The 20,164-nt window shown below is 38.1% G+C and overlaps 1 protein-coding gene across 25 annotated transcripts in view; it reads right to left on the reverse strand.

The window, feature by feature from the left end:
- Positions 1-20,164, reverse strand: part of GRIP1 (glutamate receptor interacting protein 1) — a 325,281-nt gene that overhangs the window by 29,523 nt on the left and 275,594 nt on the right. For 8 of the 25 annotated variants that reach the window (XM_083819279.1, XM_083819266.1, XM_083819275.1 and 5 more), the window contains 6 exons: positions 18,488-18,657; positions 14,248-14,403; positions 13,410-13,562; positions 8,070-8,256; positions 7,111-7,256; positions 5,381-5,461 (listed from right to left, as the gene is read on the reverse strand). In XM_083819279.1, coding sequence (XP_083675405.1) covers positions 5,381-5,461; positions 7,111-7,256; positions 8,070-8,256; positions 13,410-13,562; positions 14,248-14,403; positions 18,488-18,657 — 893 coding nt within the window. Of the gene's footprint in view, positions 1-5,380; positions 5,462-7,110; positions 7,257-8,069; positions 8,257-13,409; positions 13,566-14,247; positions 14,404-18,487; positions 18,658-20,164 lie in introns of all 25 variants that reach the window. The other 17 variants (XM_083819268.1, XM_083819283.1, XM_083819273.1 and 14 more) reach the window with 4 other exon arrangements.

A 20,164-nucleotide genomic window follows, 5' to 3' on the forward strand; every position in this document is an offset into this window, starting at 1 on the left:
TCTCCAGAAAATCAAGCAGACACCTGTGGAAAATGTCTTTAAATGTCTTTTTTTTTTTTTTCCCTCTCTCTCTCTCTTTCTTTTTCCCTGAGAAATGACTAGCATCTCAACACAACTTTATCACAGGGAAAGGAAAAAACTAATTTCTCCGGGGTAGCATTAAACTATCTTGACCATATCGCCTCTTTTTGCTTTCTGCAATCTTCCACTTCATTCATTATGCAGCCTTCATCCCTTTCACTACACAGCACTGTTATTTCTCCCCAGACAGCAGAGAAGGAAGAATCCCAGGGAGAAAGCAATATTTGACCATTTAATTAAAAAAGATATCCTCATGAATTAATACAAGATGTTTGAAGTGACACTATATGGCCTTAAAAGTCCATTTTTGTTTCATTTCAGATTGATTTTTGATTTAAAAAAAACAATTACAAGCAATATCAAACATTATCAAACCTACACTTGCAAAGACCACAAGCAGGCATAAAAACTTGAGATTTACAACGCAGATCCAGGTGACAGAATCGCATGGGGAAGGGGCGGGGAGGGAGATGAGAAATTTGCTGCTACTAGAAAATGCTGTAAATTAGGAATCCTGAGGTCTAGTCTTGGGAAGGGCTCCAGTCCCTCGTGCTCCTAGTCCATGTCAGATACTTTTCCCACAGTTCTCTCTTTCCTTGCAATCTCCATTGTGGCTTCATACACATGCTGCCCTGATGTTATTTTTCCCCCACCATAACAGCTCCTTGTCGCACCTGCTTCTTCCTCCTCACCTCGTGGGCTCACCCATGTCCAGCCCTCTTGTGAAAGTCCCAACACCCCGTACCCATTATCACACCTCAGTCTCTTTCCTTGTTTCCTGTCTCCCTGCTATGGCTATCCACTTGGTTTCTTTCCTCATCCAACAAAGATCAAATCTTTTCTCCCCCCAGTTCAGTTCTTAGTGTACCCACTATTGAGTTCCTGTGGAGATCTTATACAGTCTGTACGATGAACTGCAAACGGCGAAGAGTGCATAAAGTGGTAAATTTAGTGTTGTAACTGGAACTTTGATCTTCAGCAAGCTCCCTCTCTATAAATGACTCTATGATCCTAGGTCTCAGTTCCCAGCCTGTACCCTACTTGTACTAGTAAAAGACACACTTTCCCTGCCTGCCTCTAGTCCCTATTAAAAGCAAGCTTAGTGAAACATTGTTAGATTTGTAGATTAGCTGTTCTATTAGGTAAAAAACAAAACAAAACAAAACCCCACACACATAACAAAACCAAACCAAACCAAACCTTCCTTCTTATTTTACTGCTAACTCAAAGGAAAAAAAAACATTGCAGCTTAAACAGAGAATTTGTGTGGATATCTCACCCAGAAATAATCTACTTACTAGACTCAGCCTGGCTTCAAGTTTTGGAGTTTGATCAAACTCTGAACAAAACTGCAGAGGAAAAAGCTCATAGCATGGAAAAACAATTTTTATACAAAGCCAGCCTACTTACCCACAATAACAGTTTAGGATAGGATAGGATAGGATAGGATAGGATAGGATAGGATAGGATAGGATAGGATAGGATAGGATAGGATAGTTCAGTTGGAAGGATTGGAAGGGCTCTACAAAGATAATCAAGTACAGCTGCCTTCAAGGCTAACCAAAAGTTAAAGCATATTATTGAGGGTATTGTCCAAATATCTATTGACAACATACAGGCATGGAGCATCAACCACCTCTCTAGGAAGCCTGCTGCAGTGTTTGACCACCACTGCATTAAAGAAATCTTTCCTATTATTCAGTCTGAACCTACCCTGGTACAGCTTTGTACAATTCCCTTGTGTCCTAAATAAGACTTTTTTTTTTTAATAGTGACTATTAAATAGGTGGAACAGCTTTTTAAAATTAGATTGAAGTAGTTCTTTTGTTCTTTGAGTAGTGGTTCATTTTGAGCAGCTGAGAAACCTGCTTGTTCTTCAGGCCCCGTCTTGAAAATGATTCCTTGTAACACTGCAAAGTGAAGTTGAGCGTGCTAGGTGAAATCCCAAAATAAACAGAAACATGCTTTGGAAATCAATTGCCATAGTCAATGCTAAATATCTATAGATATTTACAAGGTTTATTTCTGCTGAAATACAATAAAATGGAATATAGTATAGTTTCTAGTCAAAATGACTTAGAAAAACTAATGATAATTTGGGTGAGATTCTGATATTTTTACCAGCTTTGCAGCTTCTTATTCCTTGAGTAGTCCCATTAGCTTCAGAGGGATTACTTATGAAGCAAGGTGCTACAGTTCATTACCAGTAAGGATATAAGAATCTCACTTAAGAAAGAAAAGGAAAAAAAAAAAGGGCTGTTAACTAGAATTAACAGACTGGACTATTAAGTAATTTTCTTGGACATAATTAAATGTATTTAAAAAATATTATAGAAAAGTAGCTAGCAGCACAAAAATTTATCCTAAAAAAAAAAAAATCCATATTCCATTACATGGTTTAAAATAAGTATCACTGGCAAGTAAATTGAAACAGATTTGAACACTACTAGATCTACTAGAAAGCTAGCCTTATTCTGTGGAATGGTTCTGTTATAAAAACACAACTATACATGCACACACACAACATGCTGTGTCATACCTCATTTGGATGACCTAATTTTAAAAACTGAGACATTCTAATTGCTCCAACCAAGTGAGAGAGAGTGAAAATGATGGTAGCTGAAGCATGAAATACATAGTCACTTGTCTTTTCAAATTATTCAATAAGTTCTTCTTGTAGGTAGCTATTAATGGGAAGAACAGTTGATCTTATATATTACAGGGATAAGGGAAGGCCAAAGGAGGATAAAAGTGCAGTACATGTGTTAAGGCAGCATTGGGCAAGACCATTTTACTGATACTGACATAAGTGATGTTCACTACCTAAAACTTAGTGCCTTGGATTAATATTGACAATGTTAATGATGTTCATGAAACTTTCATCTGCCTTACTTCATAACATTTTTTTCCTATCAAAGGGTTTTTTGATTTGTTTTGGTTTTGATTTTTTCTTAATAAATCAGAAACTAAGAGAAACTTAGTCTCTTCCCCTAACACCTTTCATGTTTCCCAAAGACTGTCTAGAGTGTTGTGTGCCACCTCAGATATGCCTTTAATACCTGACTGGCACGCTAGGTGCTTATTACCAAAGAAAATAACACGAAGAAAGAAAATAAATTCCTCTTCCAGGACATCTGCCTCCTAACAGCTAACTTAGAAAAATTTCTGGACTTAAAATTAAGCATACATTCAGGTGCCAACCTGAGGAGAGGCCTACATTTTTCTTCTGACAAAAAGTGCCTATCTTGTCCATTTTGGTCATTTCCTGACTTTGTCAACCAAACACCAAACTACACATGGGATACGGAAAACAAAACAGGTGTTCTCTGAAATGTTTTGATAGAGACAGCACTTTCTCACTCACTGTTAACTCCACAGCCTTGAAAAGAGAGAGAATGAACTGGTATCTAGCAGTTAAACAGATCAAGTCCAGATGTGATCTCCTGCAGCATCCCCGTTTAAGCCTGGTCACAGCAACTCCATTGAGTTTCCTTTAGTTATTCCATTTGGTTTTCAAAGAAATCACATTGCTTCCTGACAATATCAGTAATAAATGACATGCTAGTATGTTTAAATACCATGACAGAAATTGGACAAAATGGATAGAAAACATTTATATTTTGCAAATCACATTGCCTCATTTAGGAGATAATTAGAACAGAGGAAAGTACTGAAAAACAAGTAAGAAATGAAGCAATTCAAGGCTTTTACCAAGGAAATTTACATTTTTTCAGTTAATAGTATAAATGCTTTACAATCAAACAAAGAGCTAATCTTAGACAAATTTCATATGCATTAAATACTACCAGCAAGTGGGATTATTATATATCACAGATAATTTAATTTACATATTAAAGATACTGCAGTACACTCAGAATAACAAAGCCAAGACCAATCAGGTGTTCCTCTGGTTATATAAAGCACTAATTTTATGAAGTAGAAACTTTTGGAATTAAGTTCCAAGTAAGGAAGGTATGCCAAATTTGGAAGAGTGAATAATACTAAATCCCTGGAACATCAGTTTTCCATTCAGTCTGTTCCTACAGTCAAACAGAAGTACAAGATGTCTTGAATTCCAAAAATCAATACGAATCATATTACTAGAAAGATAGTATTTTTACTGTAATCCTATAAACCATGACTGATTTTAAGAATGACATTTATGTAAAACAGCCTCTCTCCCCATTTTCTGTTTCCTCAGTATTTTCATTTGCATAAATACATGCAGACCTATGATTTTTCTTCAAGCATCACATCTTAGGGAGTCCAACAATTATGAATTCAAGTGTGTAACACAAGAAAACAGGCCTGCAACATCTTTCATTTGTTCCTTAGATGTAATTCTTAGCACTGAGCTACCTGCTGTATTTTTGATTAACTTTTTTCCATTGTGCTGGTAAAAGATTTGAGAATATAAGACAAAGCACAATCTTTCCCCAAGATACATGAATAATTCCAAAGACAGACTATTAGCTTAAGAAAGACCAGTACTATAAAAAAATATTAATTCCAGTGAGGCCAGATTTGGCACTGCCATTACGTACAGTAAATACAAGCCCATTAACTCGGATATGGATTGTTCCTCCACCCACCAAAAGCTGAACCTTACCTGGTCAAAATCCAGTCCTAACAGAGCTTTTACTGTCTGATCCCCAAACAAGTAACATTTCGATTTCAAACAAATAACAAACACTTTTTTCTTTTTGAGAATTACACTAATGCACACCCTTGTCATCTTCTTCAACCACCTCTGAAGTCCCCAGTGAAAGATTTTGCAATGTGACCTGCATATTTAGGACTGCCCACTAGTTTTACAGGTTGAAGGATGTATCTTCAAACTGTGTCCTGAAGCAGAACACAACCTGTTGTATGTGGGTTCCCATGACTGTGAGAACCCTTGAGGTCAGTGGGGTTCTGCTCAGGAGCCTGCGACAGACAAATGACTAGCTTTGCTTGCAACTTTCTTAGCTATGGAAGTAGTTTCACATGTGCTTAATTCTAATTACCTTTTTGTTCATTTGTTTAAATTAGCTTTAATGAGAGTTAAATATATGTTACGCATGAAGGAATAGGTCAGGCTTTAGGCCTGGCAAACTTCTGGCATCTTTAACTGCTATGGGGGGATATAAATCTGTCACAGGATAATATTTCATCAGAGAAAGAGCACTGCTAATCACCCCATTCTAGAAATAGAAAAAAAAAAGTTTACACCAAAATAAGTATAAGCCTACAGCTATAGGACCTACTATCTGCAGATTATCCCATCACCATGGTCTTAAAAATAAGCACTTCCACTTACAGCTTATCGTGATGCCAAGTTCCACATTATGCTTCTTTGGTAGTTTTACATGAAATGTTCCACTGCTTGGTATAACAGATTCTACAAAAAAAAGTATATTTAAAATATTAGATAATTTATATGACACAGCAACTCTTAGTTCATGGAACTACACATGTAAGCTGATGAAATCACATCAGCATCACAAGTCAGGGGTGAAACACGGGTGCTGAAATGAAGGAAGTAGGACATACGAAGTATGATTTATATCTCTATCGGTAATTTCACGGTAACTCAATTTTTTTAAGGTTTAACTGAATTTATGGTGATTGCACAGACCAGCAGCCAGCTGAGACTGCATGTTTTTAGCTTGTATGCAATTTTTGTGAGCACACATGAAAATGTTAGCATTGGCAGATAAGTTTTAATTAAAAGGACAGGAGATCAAGTCTTAAGAATTTCAGGCTTTTGTTGCTGTAGGTCTAATACATTTTTAACTATTTGCTAAGGCAACTGTCATGATTTTACATCTACTGGGAAGAAATGAGATCAAAACTGCGCTCGTGAAGAGGCATCTGGAGCTGACTGAGACAAAAAAGCACATGGCATTGCATTGAATTCTGACTTTTCACACCACTGCTACCAAAAGTTTGTGTGCTGGCTTGAAGAAGAGCTAATGAAAATTCCAGCTATGTGAACACATAAACATACACGTGGCAGGAGAGTCCAATGATGAGTGTAAGTCTGTTGTTATGGAGCAAATGGGAAGAACACAAGTCCAGAAACACAAACCTTATTGTCCTTGTGACTTCAGGCATATTTAAATGTGAATTTTCCATTATTTTGTTTTCATAATTTTTAATATTCCAGTTCCTATTTATATAGACGCACAAATTGTATTTCACCATTTTTTATAGTATACTAGATATGTACATATTAAAATATCACAAAGAATTATATTAAGAACACTTAGCCTGCTTTTGACATCATGATTTATAATACCATTAACAATAACTACACAACTATAACTATGCTATACTATAACTATACCATGGAAAATACAGCTCATCCAACACTGTCATGACTTCAAAGGAGCTACTCTCAGATAAGTACATAAGTCTTAAAAGTTTTTACCATTTCTATAGTGAGGTAATGCACATACATGAAGTGTATGTGTTTGTTTTACACAATTTGTGATTATATAGGTGTATTCTATATGCTTAAACACATTACAGAAGAAAGGAAAGCTATTAGTAATGATAAAGGTTCACCAACAACATTAACAATGACTTTTCTGATTTTTACTAATTCAATTTCTAATGTTTTTTTTTTTTTAGATTGTTGATTTAAGATAGTGCTAAGTTAAACTCTCCAGACTTTTCTGCTTACCCATCCTTTCATAATACTTTTTTGTCTAGTAACACATTTCATTAGCTGGCCTGTAGAGGATTTGTCTTGACTCATCAGAGTATTTCTATCTCAGGGCAGAAATTTGTCTGGAAATAACTTAGAGGAAGGACTGTCACCAGATCTTTCTAAGGACTTGTCATTTCTATTTGTGTTCTGAAGCACGCTGCAGGGCTACGTGGAATGAGAAAGCTGCACAAAAAGACACGTTTCAAACAGGTCACATGAAAACTGAATGGTGTATTGGAGAAGAAAGTCCCCACCTTTGATACCTAACACTTGCAATATCCTTAGGATTTATTCCTTTGCTTTTCTTGCAAGACAGAACAACAGTACATTCATACCTGCAACATCAAATTCTATTTCCAAGGTGACCTTGTTGGTGATAGAGGAGTCTCTGAGCAGTTGATTGGCCTCATCAAATGTGCTGTCTTCTGTTGGGATACCATTTATTGCCACTATTCTGTCTCCTATTTGCAGGACCCCACACCTTGGCACACAATGATACAAAAGAATAATCAGGCGTGCATGTTACCAGAACCAGTAATACCAGTAATAAAGAAACATTCAACCTAACCTTAAAGGAGAAGTGGCAGAGGAGCTCCAAAGGCACCTGAGGACAACCTGAATATCTGCTGCCCCTTTGCACCCCGACACTATCAGCACAGGTTGGGGCTCTGTAGGTGTGCCAGGACCCAGGAAGGGGGCACAGCTTTCATGCCTCCACTCCACCCGTGGACATCAGCTCTAACCCCAGGCTACAGGTGCTGCAGCTCTACAATGGCATCTAGTAGCTGCCTGTGCAACTACCATTGCTCTGTATGAACTCATGCCATGACTAAAAACATACAAAAGCATAACAATGCAATTGTAATGTTGCAATGAAATAAACAGCAAACCAGTCCCTCCCAGTCATGATTCTGGTATTTCCCCAGATTTCATTCTGTACCAAAACTTTAAAGAATGGGATATGGTTTCCCCCTATGGCATGCTGAATTATTACTGTTTTGACTTCAGCAATACTTTTGATTTTTTTTTTTTATTTTTGATTTTGTTTTTGTTTTTGAATGGACAGTCTCCTGCTGGAGGACTCTGGATGATGAAAGCATTGATGCTTGTCATTCTTCTTATAGCTGATCGCAGTACCAAGCGTATGTAGTACCATTGTCAGAACAGTTTGTTACTTGACATGCTTCCATTGAGCAGCGCCCTGCAGTTTATGAAAAATCAAAAGAAACAAGCCCAAACTACCCCAAAGAATGCTCATCAAAATATACTTAACAGTCATCTGGAAGAACCTCACCTTTCCGCCGGACTGTCAGACTCAATATAGGAAATGAGAGGTGGAGAAGACAAGGTCTCGGTAGCAAACACACTACCCTGGAGCTGTATCCCAAACCCTACTATGGGGTCAGCTGTCAGCACTACTTCCGTGGTCTCTGTGTGGACGACCTGCCCAGCCAAACCAACAGTGCTAGAGGCTAAAGACACTATAAAACAGAGCAGACCAGGAGTAAAGACATTCATTCATACACAGAGAGCAGAAATTTCATTGCTCTTTGAGAAAATTGATCTGTACAATAAACCTAGTCAACAAAACGGCCCTTTTAAATTCAATTTAGACTGAAGTTTATAAATGATGTATAAACAGTTATGACATATAAGAGAATAGAAAACATCTGTTTATAGGTTATAACGCGGAAAGATAGTTCACGTATTGAGCAAAATACGTTTGTTTGACACCCTCACCCCAAAAACCTCCGAACATCCCTGAACTCTGTTTGCATTAAGTTTGAGGCATGGGCAGAGTTTTCACAGTAGCTAAGGGATTTGGAAGCACAACCCCAGCTGTTATTCAGGCTGATTCCCAGGAGCACTTCTGAACATCTCACAGCAATGTATTGTTCTTAGCAACAAAGCACACGCTCCAGGCTTGCTTGCAAGAAATAGGGATGCCTTTTTCTTATACCAACTTGCACGTTTACTACACATCAGCAATATGTCAGGCTAACTGGGTAATGTAAGTTGAACTAGCATCTCTGTCTTAGCAATCAGCAACTCTAAAGAGATTGTGAGAAAAAAAGTTCTATGGGGTCTCTCAAAGGAACTGGCAAACCATTTTCTGAAAAACCCTGGCAGCTTCTTCTGTATTTCCAACATTCCTCCACTCCTGACCTGCTCCCTCTCTCTGTTCTTGTTCTGAATAGGATGTGTTACAGAACAAATCAGAATAAAAACAACACTGAGATTCAATGCAATTATCTATGAAAGAAACCTTTGGTTTTTTTTGACCTCTTCCTAAAAGTAATTAGAATCATTGCTTGAACTCCCCCAGTGGCAGACTACTGTCTTTCATTACGTCATACATACAAAGTTAGATTTTTTTTTTCTATATCTGTTCAGATCAGTAAAGTAATGGTGCAGTATTGTAACAATAATCCTCTAGCAATGAAAATTTTGAATGTTTTCATGTTATAAACCTATGCTATTACCTCAGCACCTCTCAAGTCCCTCAAGACCGATTTCTTCCTGCATTAGCTACCAAGAATTACATAAGAAGTCATGGTTTATCTGAGGGGTAGTTTAAATTTCTTTTTTTTTTTTTCTTCTTTAAGGTATGGAAAAAAAATGGTCCTTTCTTTTACATTATAGATAATACTAGCACAGCTGTACAAAGATGTCAGAGGTTCTATAAGTATTTCCCTTTCTTTGAGGCTACAAGCACTAGACTTGCTCTGAAATAGTATCAAGTGTGATTAATGTGGCACCAGTCAGCAATGATGACTCCAAAAGTTGCAGAAGTTTCATTTGCCGAAACTCACGAGTTTCTGTTTTCTCCCAGAAAAGCTACTTTCAGTAATACATTTGACTCTGAAACCAATTCTCTTTTCCTTACTAAATTACTGTGAATTCTCGTCTTATTTTCATTTTCCTTTGTAAGAATACTGTTATTTCTTTTGTTCAATAGCATCCTTCTTACTGTTTCTTTTATCTGTACTGAGCAATATATGCTCATACCCAAATACAAATATTAATACTAATAATCTATTCTCAGAAATGGCCATCAGGTTTAGCATTTACTGCATGTAGAAAATAGGTTTCTCCAGCCCTCAATACTGTAACAGCTAAAATATAACTAAAATAATTCAAAGTTAATAATAGATCCCCTAACCCACCTTCCAGAAATTTCTAAATTTAGGGCATCCAAGCTCAGAAAAATTCCATTATCTCTTTTTTTTAATATCATGCAATTCCCTGTTAGCTGAATTTTTGTTTCCTATCACTTATGTGTCCATTCCTCCTTTGCCGTAGGCTCCTTACTTTTTTTCTAATACCCTATGAAGAATCTAAAGGTCTCATAATATTTATTTCAACTTTTAGGACAGCTAATGTTTTAATTAATATTGTAAAATTAATATTTGTGGGATTTCAAAATCTCCCTGACAAATATTTTGATTATTTGGACACTTGCAAGTGTCTATTAGGACACTTGGCACCATTAGGACCATTAGGAAGTCCTCGCGCTCCCAAAGAAAAAGAAACAGATACAGGAACAAAAAGCAGAGATGAAAATACTCTTTCCAAATCATGTAACAAAAGCTATCTGCCAAGCTTCTATAAAATGCCACATGACTTCAAACTTGTTGGAATTTATAGTTCAGCAATGACTGCGGCAAGAAACACTGCCTATTTTTTTGGCTGCTTGATGCACTTGAAGCTTTAGACACCATGAAGCAACCTTTGCGAGAATTCTCATTGCTTTAAAAAGGGCTCATGAATGGGTAAGTGGCCCCACTAAACCTTGTTTTCTACTGCTACGGGATACATCTTAGCACCCTTTTTTTCTTTGCTTCCAATTCTTAGTGACGACCATGGGGGCTGGTTTACTATATGCTATGCATTATGTAAATCATAATCTTGAATTTGAAGATTATGTACTTGTTACTTTTATTCCTGCAGCTGTAAGAGAAGCACAGCAAGATGTTATCAAAGGTAAGTATGTAGTCTCCTCTCTGAACCTTGGAAAACAGAAAATGTTTGCTGTTCCTCCTGCTAGCAGCTAGCTTGGATGCACTGAGAAAACTTCTACACAGCCCGAATAACTATGGCGTAAGTTGGTATAAAATTATGCCTGACTTTCAAGTACTAATATGAACCTACTACAAAATACTTCAGGATTTAAACTTTAACCAAATAAAAAAAAAATAAGTATTTTCACAATGAGCATCATAATTAAAAATAATGCAGAGGAAGAATAAAGATGGAAAACAAGTGGCATAAATAAAGCACGTGACAGCAGAGCATGCTTTCAATTTTTACAGCCACGTCTGGAAAGATCTGCATAATTAATGCAATAATTGCAAACTCCTGGCCATAAAAGTGTTGTAGCACTCTGTACCATTATGCTTCATTATCATAAATTTTGGAATGATCACGTTAATGTAGGCAAGATTTGCTAAATAATTGGCAACGCAAACTTTATAGCACCCTTCACCAATACATCCTTTTCTTGCCACACGATATCCCAAAGGATTAATTAAGTTACATTTTTTAAAAAACAAACCCTTGAAGGATTAAAAAAAAAGGATCATTGAAATTGAGAGAACTTGCTATTCCTTTTCTATGAAAAGGACAGCAGTCAGTGCTACCTGGTTCTCATGAGTCTCCCACAGAGGGAGAGGGCAAAGTTTTCCAAGTCTTGTTGATGGGTGGTGGAAGGGTACAGGACCAGTCTTTCTCTATCATGGTCACTTGTAGCACATTCAGTCCAGTGTGGTTCTCTTAAATTGGCTGTTATTGCAGTCACAAGTACAGGTAGAAGTCTAGCAATAGCAGGAAGGAACTCTGCGTGTGCTGAAAAGCAAGCTCACAGAAAGGGCAAGCAAGCCTGGGTGGCCTGTTAGTTCCCCTAAAGCTAGCTCTGATTCAGGGTTGCTGATGGAGCCACTGCTCATAGCGAAGACAGACTCTGCCCACCCCACCCCACCCCCAGTGACGAGGCCAGTCCCACACATTTTTTAATGCTGTATATCCAGACCTCACAATAAGGCAAATGCAGAATAAACTACCCCAGAACAAAGCCTCCTCCTAGTATCTCCTAGCCATAAATTTGTTTAATCATAGCAGACTCTCATCCCCAGGGCCTTCTGACTTCAGGAATCTTTGAGGTGGGCTGCAGTGCTTTTGTGACTGTCCCACTGAAATCTAATGTCCCTGGCCTTGCTTTGAGACTTCGCAGGAAAACACATTGCAAGGCAAGGCTTCCTTGAGTGAAAATTATCTGAAAAATCCAACAACATAAGTAACAGCAGTCTCCAAGATCCACAATGGTAGTAAAATTGCTTTCAGGGTTATCAGTTCTTTGTTGTATGGAACTGCTCCAATACAGCAGAGGTTAAGAACTGTAATTTGCATCCAGCATTATATTACTATTCAAAACAATTAGTATTAGTGTAAAATTACTACTTTTTCTCATGTGCATGTGAGGACACATAAGAGCTGGATCCCTACTGATACCATAGCACGGATGGGCACACTATCTCCCCATGACCCCAAAGAATGCATTAGAAGCTAATGTTTCATGAGTAGTGATAAATGGCTGATCAGATTAAAAATTAAAAAAATGTTAGGCAAAGTTATGTAAAAATATTTGCTTTATAAAAGAAATAAGAACAAGCAAGCAACAAAAAAACTCTGCAAGAAAGCAAGACCTCAGTTCCTCTCTCAAATGTTTCCTCTCAACTCCATAGTGATTGGGCTTGGTTGGAGGCTGCTGTTTTGCCCAGATTTTGCTATGACCATGGGAAATCTTGAATATAGGGCAGCAGCTCATTTTTCCAGACTGGACATGTGAGCATTATTAGCTGTAGCAGATTTTTGCATTTTGCACTTCTGTGCTCTGAAAGAACTGAGCTGATGATGACCCTGAGGATCACAGGTTGGCAGACAAGCCAGAAGGAGAGATGGCCCTTACATGGAGTCTAGGAAACTGTGCACTGATGCAGCCGTAATTTTATCGGCCCAGTGAATACTTTGCAAGATACCAAGTGGAACAGACTGAAATATATCCAGCCTGGCTTGGGATATTACTGGCTCATGGGAAATTCATGCTTTGAATCCCAGAGAGTGGCCAGAAACAAGGCTATTTAGAGTTCATTGCTATTTGTCACTCTTTCTCACAAAAACGATTGTACAGGCTGTGGTGTAGGTGTTAACATCAAAACTACCTATAAAGTATAATGGCAAGCTCTTCTCTTTCTGTAATGGGATAGTTGAGCTTACCAGCAATCTGTGTTTGACTATTCAACTATGAATTTTATTCCCCAATGACAATGGGAAGATTCTGAAAGGAATTTGAAAATCACTTCTATAATGGTAGGACAAACCAATGCAGGATTGTCTGAAGAAAATACTGCTTTATATATTTTAGATGAGAGAGTTCAGCCATATGGCCTCTGCTTATTTCCTCTTAGCACTGGATAAATATTCTTATGCTGCTGTTTCCCCACATCTAAAAGAAATGCCAATTGTTTTCTCTTCTACCTAGTATAAGGTACTTTGTACCTTTTTTTTTTTTTTCCTGTATCTTCCCCCTCCTCCACCCATTCATTGCATGTTTTGAGCAATTGCTGTTACCACCTACAGGAGCTTTTGAAGTCCTTCTTTTTCATCCTCCGCCTCATCATTGTCCCACGCGGGCTGGTGGAGTAGAGGCTGCGAGGTAAGGTCCCCATGTTCAGGGAACTCAGGCTGTATGCACTCATGGAGGTAGGAGAGAAGGATGAAGACACCAAAGCTGCTGTAAGAAATCAAACACTTGGCAAACAGCACTCAGTGCAGCACATGCCTATAACTCATCAATGAATCAAACAATGTGTATGATGCACAGGAATGGTTTGTGCATTTCTGATAACAAAAACATTAAACCGCATAGGTGACCCTGGATAGAAGTACAGCCAGCATGTCATGAAAATACCTGCTGGGAGCTAACAAAGATCTTGTAGAAACAAAAATTACATTCATAATACACATCTCACTTTAGGAGAAGTATGTTAAATTAAATGTTTTTAACACATATTCATGAATCAATACAGACCAATATATCTGTTTACACTGATTTTAGAAATGCCTTTTTGTAGTAGGTAATTTCTGACAAAAGATTTGTAGGCTATGCTCTGCATTCAAAAATTGTATTTTATATATACTACACAAATCTAATGGCCTACTCATATGGCAAAAAAAACAGGTTCATCCAGAGTTTTCAAGCCTTTTCCTGTCTACAAAGGCTGCCTTCTTACAGGAAGGAAAAGGCATAAAATGTCAGAAATAACCTTGGCATGGCTATGAAAAAGTGTAGCATCCATAAAACTGAAAAGGTTTTAGTGCCTGAAATGAGAAAACTATGTGTGAAAGAAGAGGGAAGGGAAGAAGAGGAAGAAGGAGGAGAGAATATGTCAGCAGGAAAAAGCATGGAACATTACGAAGGCTTTTTTGAGGAGACGTTTTCTGGAATTTCAAGGCTGGCATCCTGCAATGGTCAGGGTGGTACGTGTTATAATGGTGGTAGGTGAGGAGGTTGCTGTGGCTGTTGGCACACGAATCCCAGGTAAGTTGCCTGTTGCTTCTTTGAACCTTCACTGCCCACATGAAGGGATGACAGAAAATCAGAAAACAAAAGGACCAGAGAAGAGGGAAAGGTAACTGAATTGCATAAACAAACAAACAGAAAGCCCTCAAATTAAAACAAACAGAAAATAAAATAAATGAAATAATAAATAATCTGGTCTTCTCTTCTTACAATGGGATGCTAACTTGGGAACAAAAATGATATTTCTTATCAGAATAAATGCTTCTGATTGTTTATTTATTTTCTTGCATTTATTTTTTAAAAGATTAGCACTGAATCAATTTGTAATTTCTTTTTGGCCTTAAGAGCTAAGACTGCAAACTTTTTTAAGAAAATACTAAGAAGGTGTCATATATGACCATTAACTGAAGATTAGTTAAAGTTTCTGCTTGCATACATCGACATTAAGAAATAAAATCATATACTATACATCACGGTGCCTACAATGGCGATGTTTACATGCTGGTCATTTCAATTTACTGCATTGACATTTTAATTTTGGCAGCATATATTGTTGGCATTTTGCTATTCTGTGCCACAAACGACCTCCTGGGCCACAGCACAAAAATTCTATCCTGAAGCCTGATTAATAAAGAAAGCAAAAATCTAGGGCTCTTATTATTTGGATGTGCAATTTTTAAGTTCTCAGTCTTTGAAACTTTAAAATAGCCTCTTCTGAATAAAATTTGGGACCAGATTTGACTGCTGATTCTAAGTATGGAGAGTCCAGCATAGGCCAAAGGTGAAGGCCAGTATTTGCCAAGAGAATGGGAAGCATTTCAGCTGATGTGTCAAATATTAAAGGAAAATGACAGAAGCCGCCCTTCATTAAACAGTCTGGTCATCATTAAACTCAGCACAGCTGTGTCTTTGCTGAACTGTAAAGGAACACTGCAAATTCTAAACTGTTCACTGATTTTTTGTCTTCAAAAAATTGCAGGGTACACCCATACTGTGAAACAAAAGTTACTGTTTTTGGCCCATGAGCTGTATCACCTATAAGGGCTGCATACAAATACTGAAGCCATGACAAACTTCAACAGTAGCATAAAGACTGTCAGTTTAGGTGGGGCCCAATTTGTGTTCACATCTTACTACATGAGATGGGGTAAGGGGAAAATGGAAGCCACTGCAGAAAGCATCATGAAGTGCCAGAAAAAAAGCCATAGTTTTGTTTCACTTCATATTACAGGATCAATGATCTGTTGTCAGAATGTATTAACCCTTCACTGACTAAAACCCATGGGTGACACGACAATGAAGAGTACATGAGGGAAGGGAGCGTACAGGGGCCCACCCCATCCTTGTGGTCTCATGGAGTGGTTGGGGCTCCGGGGCCGTTGGCACAACCAGGCCCAACCCCATCTTGGGGTGCCCTGGGCCTGTGTCCCTCCCTGAGGGCACCCCCTGCCCTTGCCATCCAGGAGCTGCTCTGATTATGTACTTGAATCAAAATATATAATTTTTTATATATTTATTTTCCTCAACAGATAACAAATGAGGTGAGGGTGGCTCCCAGGAAGAGAGGCACACGATGCCAGCACCAGGCAGCAGCACTTGAGACCCAACACCACCACTGGCCACCTCAAAGACTTCAGAAAATCTATGTCAAACAAGAAAAATCCCAGAAACAGTAGCAGTAGCCTGCTATGGCACTATGTATCTAACAGGCTTACCATATCTTCTCAAATGAAATTGTCTCTTTGATTAATGCACACAGATGGCAAGATATCTGGACTTCAACTATAGTGTAAAAATTAAAATCTGGTGAGAACAATGTGGCCAGGTGGATTTTCATCATTTTCAAGTTGCTATAAGCCTTGTTTGATTAAAAAGACTGCTTCCAGCAGGAAATCGTCTGGTAATTTTTGATTTTTTTTTCATGTTTTATTTTCATACAGACAGTAGGGATAAAAATGTCCTAGAAAGTAGGAAGGTACACAAATTCAGTTTGCTCAGCTTGTTGAAAGATAATCCCAGCTCAACAAAAGTTCTGTAAAAGGAAATCCTATCGCGTGTAACAGTAGTAATTTACTGGTAATTTGAGCTATTCCAACCCAGGGTTGTGTACAGCCAACATAAAACTAATGGGGCAGCAAGAGAAATGAATATTAGCAGCACAGTGAAAAGGAAAAAAAGGAAAAGAAAAAAAATGAAAAAAAAATCTGATCTTTTATAGTGTTCTCCATTTTATTTTAGGGCTGAAATTTCAATTTATTTTATATACTGACTTTCCTGCCCATTTTAAATTCCTAACACGTTCCCAGAAGACCAATATCTGAGCTCAACAGATACGGCCTTAATGACTCAGCTTATCCCAGACACATAAAGGGAGCTTTTCAAATTCTGCAGCATCTAGGCCATACCACACCTGATGGAAGGTTGTTTCCAAAAGGATACTTGCTTCCATAAAGCATGTTACATCTTGAATTGGTTGTGATATTGGAGCTGCACCACCTAGTGAGGGGCTGGGAAGGGCTGTAAACATTCTCGTTATTCTGGCTTACTTAAGAAAGCAACTTTATTACCTTAGGGAGATTTCTCCCCAAAAGATGCGCTTATGTAGTTTTTTGCAGATCCCCTTGATATGATTTTTTTAACAGCCAGTTCCCAAGCTTGGCATGGCAAGAGTATTGCTTTATCAAAACACCTACACTAGTTGAAGGTGACTAGCACATTAACAGCATCAGTTTGTTTTAAATTTTGTTTAATCAGCAAAGTGCTTCAGGAAATACAATCCTCTGAACAAATATTTGGTACTGGTGCTCATCTTCCCCAAAGAAACACTCTTCAAAGGTTATTTAAATAGCCAAAAAATAAATGTATGATATATTTGTTATAAAAATGAAGGATCTGCTTGTAGCATACTGTTACAATTGAAACAGATGGAATTATATTTCAAAATTTGCTCTACATTTAACTCTGTTTCTGCAGTCCCACTTCCTGTTCCCTTACCCCTCTAAATAGCTTAAGCAAAAAGGGAAAGATGTGCAGCTGAATAATGTAATAAAATGGTATCACAGGGGCTACTTTTTTTACACCCTTGATCTAGGACAAACTAGTGTCTCCTCAGCATTAGCTCAATAATCACCACTGTGACAAACTGACTAGAGCATTACTTTTCCAGGAACAGTCTGGATAGTAGACAGATGTCCAAGAACATTTATCATCACTGAAATTTCTAGGCTTCAGAAATCTTGTCTTGGTCTACAGGAGGCAGAGGCAGAATATCACAGGCTCAGAAACTGCTACCGTTGGTTCATGCTGCAACACAGGTACCTGTTTTCTGTGTATTTGATAACCCTTGTTACTTCTTTGACATCCATTAACATGGTATTTTAGATTGAATTTATCAATACTGTGAATTAGCCACTTTTTCAGGAGTAGTTAGAAGATAAGACAGGCAGTTTCCATCTTCAAACATGATTACATTTTATATATATTTGACTCGAAAATGGAAAACCATTCTCTTCAAGCACATTGATATGAAATAAATAACACAGTGAAAATGGGCTGGCATCTAGGTAACTGTTCCCAAATCCTTTTACATAAGCACTACCAATGCACCCATGAAGCAATCTCAAAAGTATTTTTAAAAGATTATGGCAATAAGTAATAATGCCATAAGCAAGAGAAAATAATTATTTCTGAAGCGTTTTGAGGGAGAACAAGTCTATTACTGAAGTTGTCATAATAGATTATGAAGTTAGTATGCTGAAAAGAAGTTATCAGTGGCCCTTCCTCCCTGCTCTAATTTGAAGAATCAACTCAGAGAATCATCTACTGAATCACGTAGTTGCCCCCCCCCTCAGTGATTGCAGCAATAGAGTCAACAGGTGTCTTTGTGTACATTTGCAAGTGTGCAGAACCATTTCTCAGTAAAATATTTCCCTCTCTATCCGTAGGAATCTCAGAGGGTGCATTAAGGCTGAGAAAACACAGAGCTGCTCAGAATCTGCGGAAGCATAACCTGGGGAGCTGAAACAACATTTACAGGCATAACTGCCATCATAGCTTTCTTGGCCATTCAGCAAGAGCAGGAAAAGTCAAAGACAGGAAAATAAAGTGGAATGTAGTGCCACAGATCCTCTTACCGTGCTCTGGGCCTTTCAGTGCTAGCCGTGTCTGGTGGTGAGGGAGGATCTCAAGCTTGACATTATCTGCTGCGTTAGCAAGAAACTGCGTTGCTTCTGCCAGCGTACAGTACTCCATGCTGGTGCCATCAATGGACAGAATATGGTCTCCTACATGTAATGCGCCACATCTACACAAAAGGGGAAAAACTCCGTATGATCAGGTATGTTCTCTGCTGAGAAAATGAGTTTTACTGCCTTCAAACTGGCCATGACAACTATGAGCGTGTTCTTTCTTTTTCGAGAGAGATTTGTGTTTTGTAGGCATTGTCACTGGTCAGACTTTATATCTATTAGTACGAACCTTAAAAACAATTCAGTTAATACAGTATATGCCGAGACATAACTCACAGAACTGGAATGGGGTAGCTGACTACTAAAATATGCGTGAATGGCAGCAGAATAAAATGAGAAGAGCTTAAGGAGACTCAAATAACTTGGTCACATATCCCTCACACAAGCACCCAGTTCATCATTTTTTGAGTTATAGTTCAAACATTAATTAGTACAAAAGCTGTAAATGATGATGAAATTATGCAGTAGTCAAACAAATAATGAAACCAGGGCTAGCATGGTGACTTGAGAAGTGGGGTGGGGAGGGGGCTATCTGCTAAATCTCGCTGCACTCAAGAGACTGGCTACTGGATGAGTTGAGAAATGCAAACACAGCAGTCAGCATCCCGACGTACCAGTCAAGTGGACAGCTCCTTTAATTGGTTACCCCCTGTGAAATGGGAAAAAAACAGAGGGAGAAAATTAAAGCATCCTGCACCATTGAACTGGAGAACACCCCTGGATCAATGGCCGTCACTCTCAAAGTTTCTACTGTAGGGAAAAGCCCACAGAGGAGCTGTAGACTCACTGCTACAAGTGGGTGCTACCTAAAGCACCATTGTCAAAGAGGAGTTACAAGGTAGGGTGACTGGGGACATGCAGGAGGAATTTGCTGCTGAAACGTAATATTTAGGGAGTTTTTAGATATAGGTATGTATATAGAAACATACTGTTCATGTATAAACACACACACACACACGCACACATACACCCCAAAAAAGATCCCACAGCTCTGGTACAGAGTTTTAGAACACTGGGGAAAAATACCTATCTTTTTCTTTCCCTCAATTTTACATACAATCTGACCTTAATATAGTAGAATGAAGTTTAAATGAAGTAAAAAAAAAAAATACTGCAAAATAACTTCAAAATACAGAAGTCAGTCTTCCTAATACCTCAGTTGTACTCTAAAATTTTAATAGGAAAATCCAGACATAAGAAGTTCCATTTGACTGTAACACAGGAATGAACAATATATTCTAAAAGAACACTTCAAGGTTGCAAAGCCTCAGAATTAACTTCCCTTGACAGCTGTTCCATATTGTGGACTTACTTTAAGAATTCCAGTGGGGTATTTATTTTTTTTAAATACTAATCTCTGCTGCAGCATTACATTTAACAGTCAGAATAGGCCTCTGAACTTCTGTGTTGCATAGTGCAAACAGACAGGCACGTATTACATTGGGGCTGGCTTATGTCATTGAAAACTATGTGAACAAGCTAAAGTAAATGGTGCCCTGGAATTCTTAAACTCCGCAGTATGGAACAATGATCTGACAAAGTGCTAATTTTATGACCTAGCAA

This window comes from Anser anser (genome assembly GCF_964211835.1).
Source record: "Anser anser genome assembly, chromosome: 1".
Lineage (NCBI taxonomy): Eukaryota > Metazoa > Chordata > Aves > Anseriformes > Anatidae > Anser > Anser anser.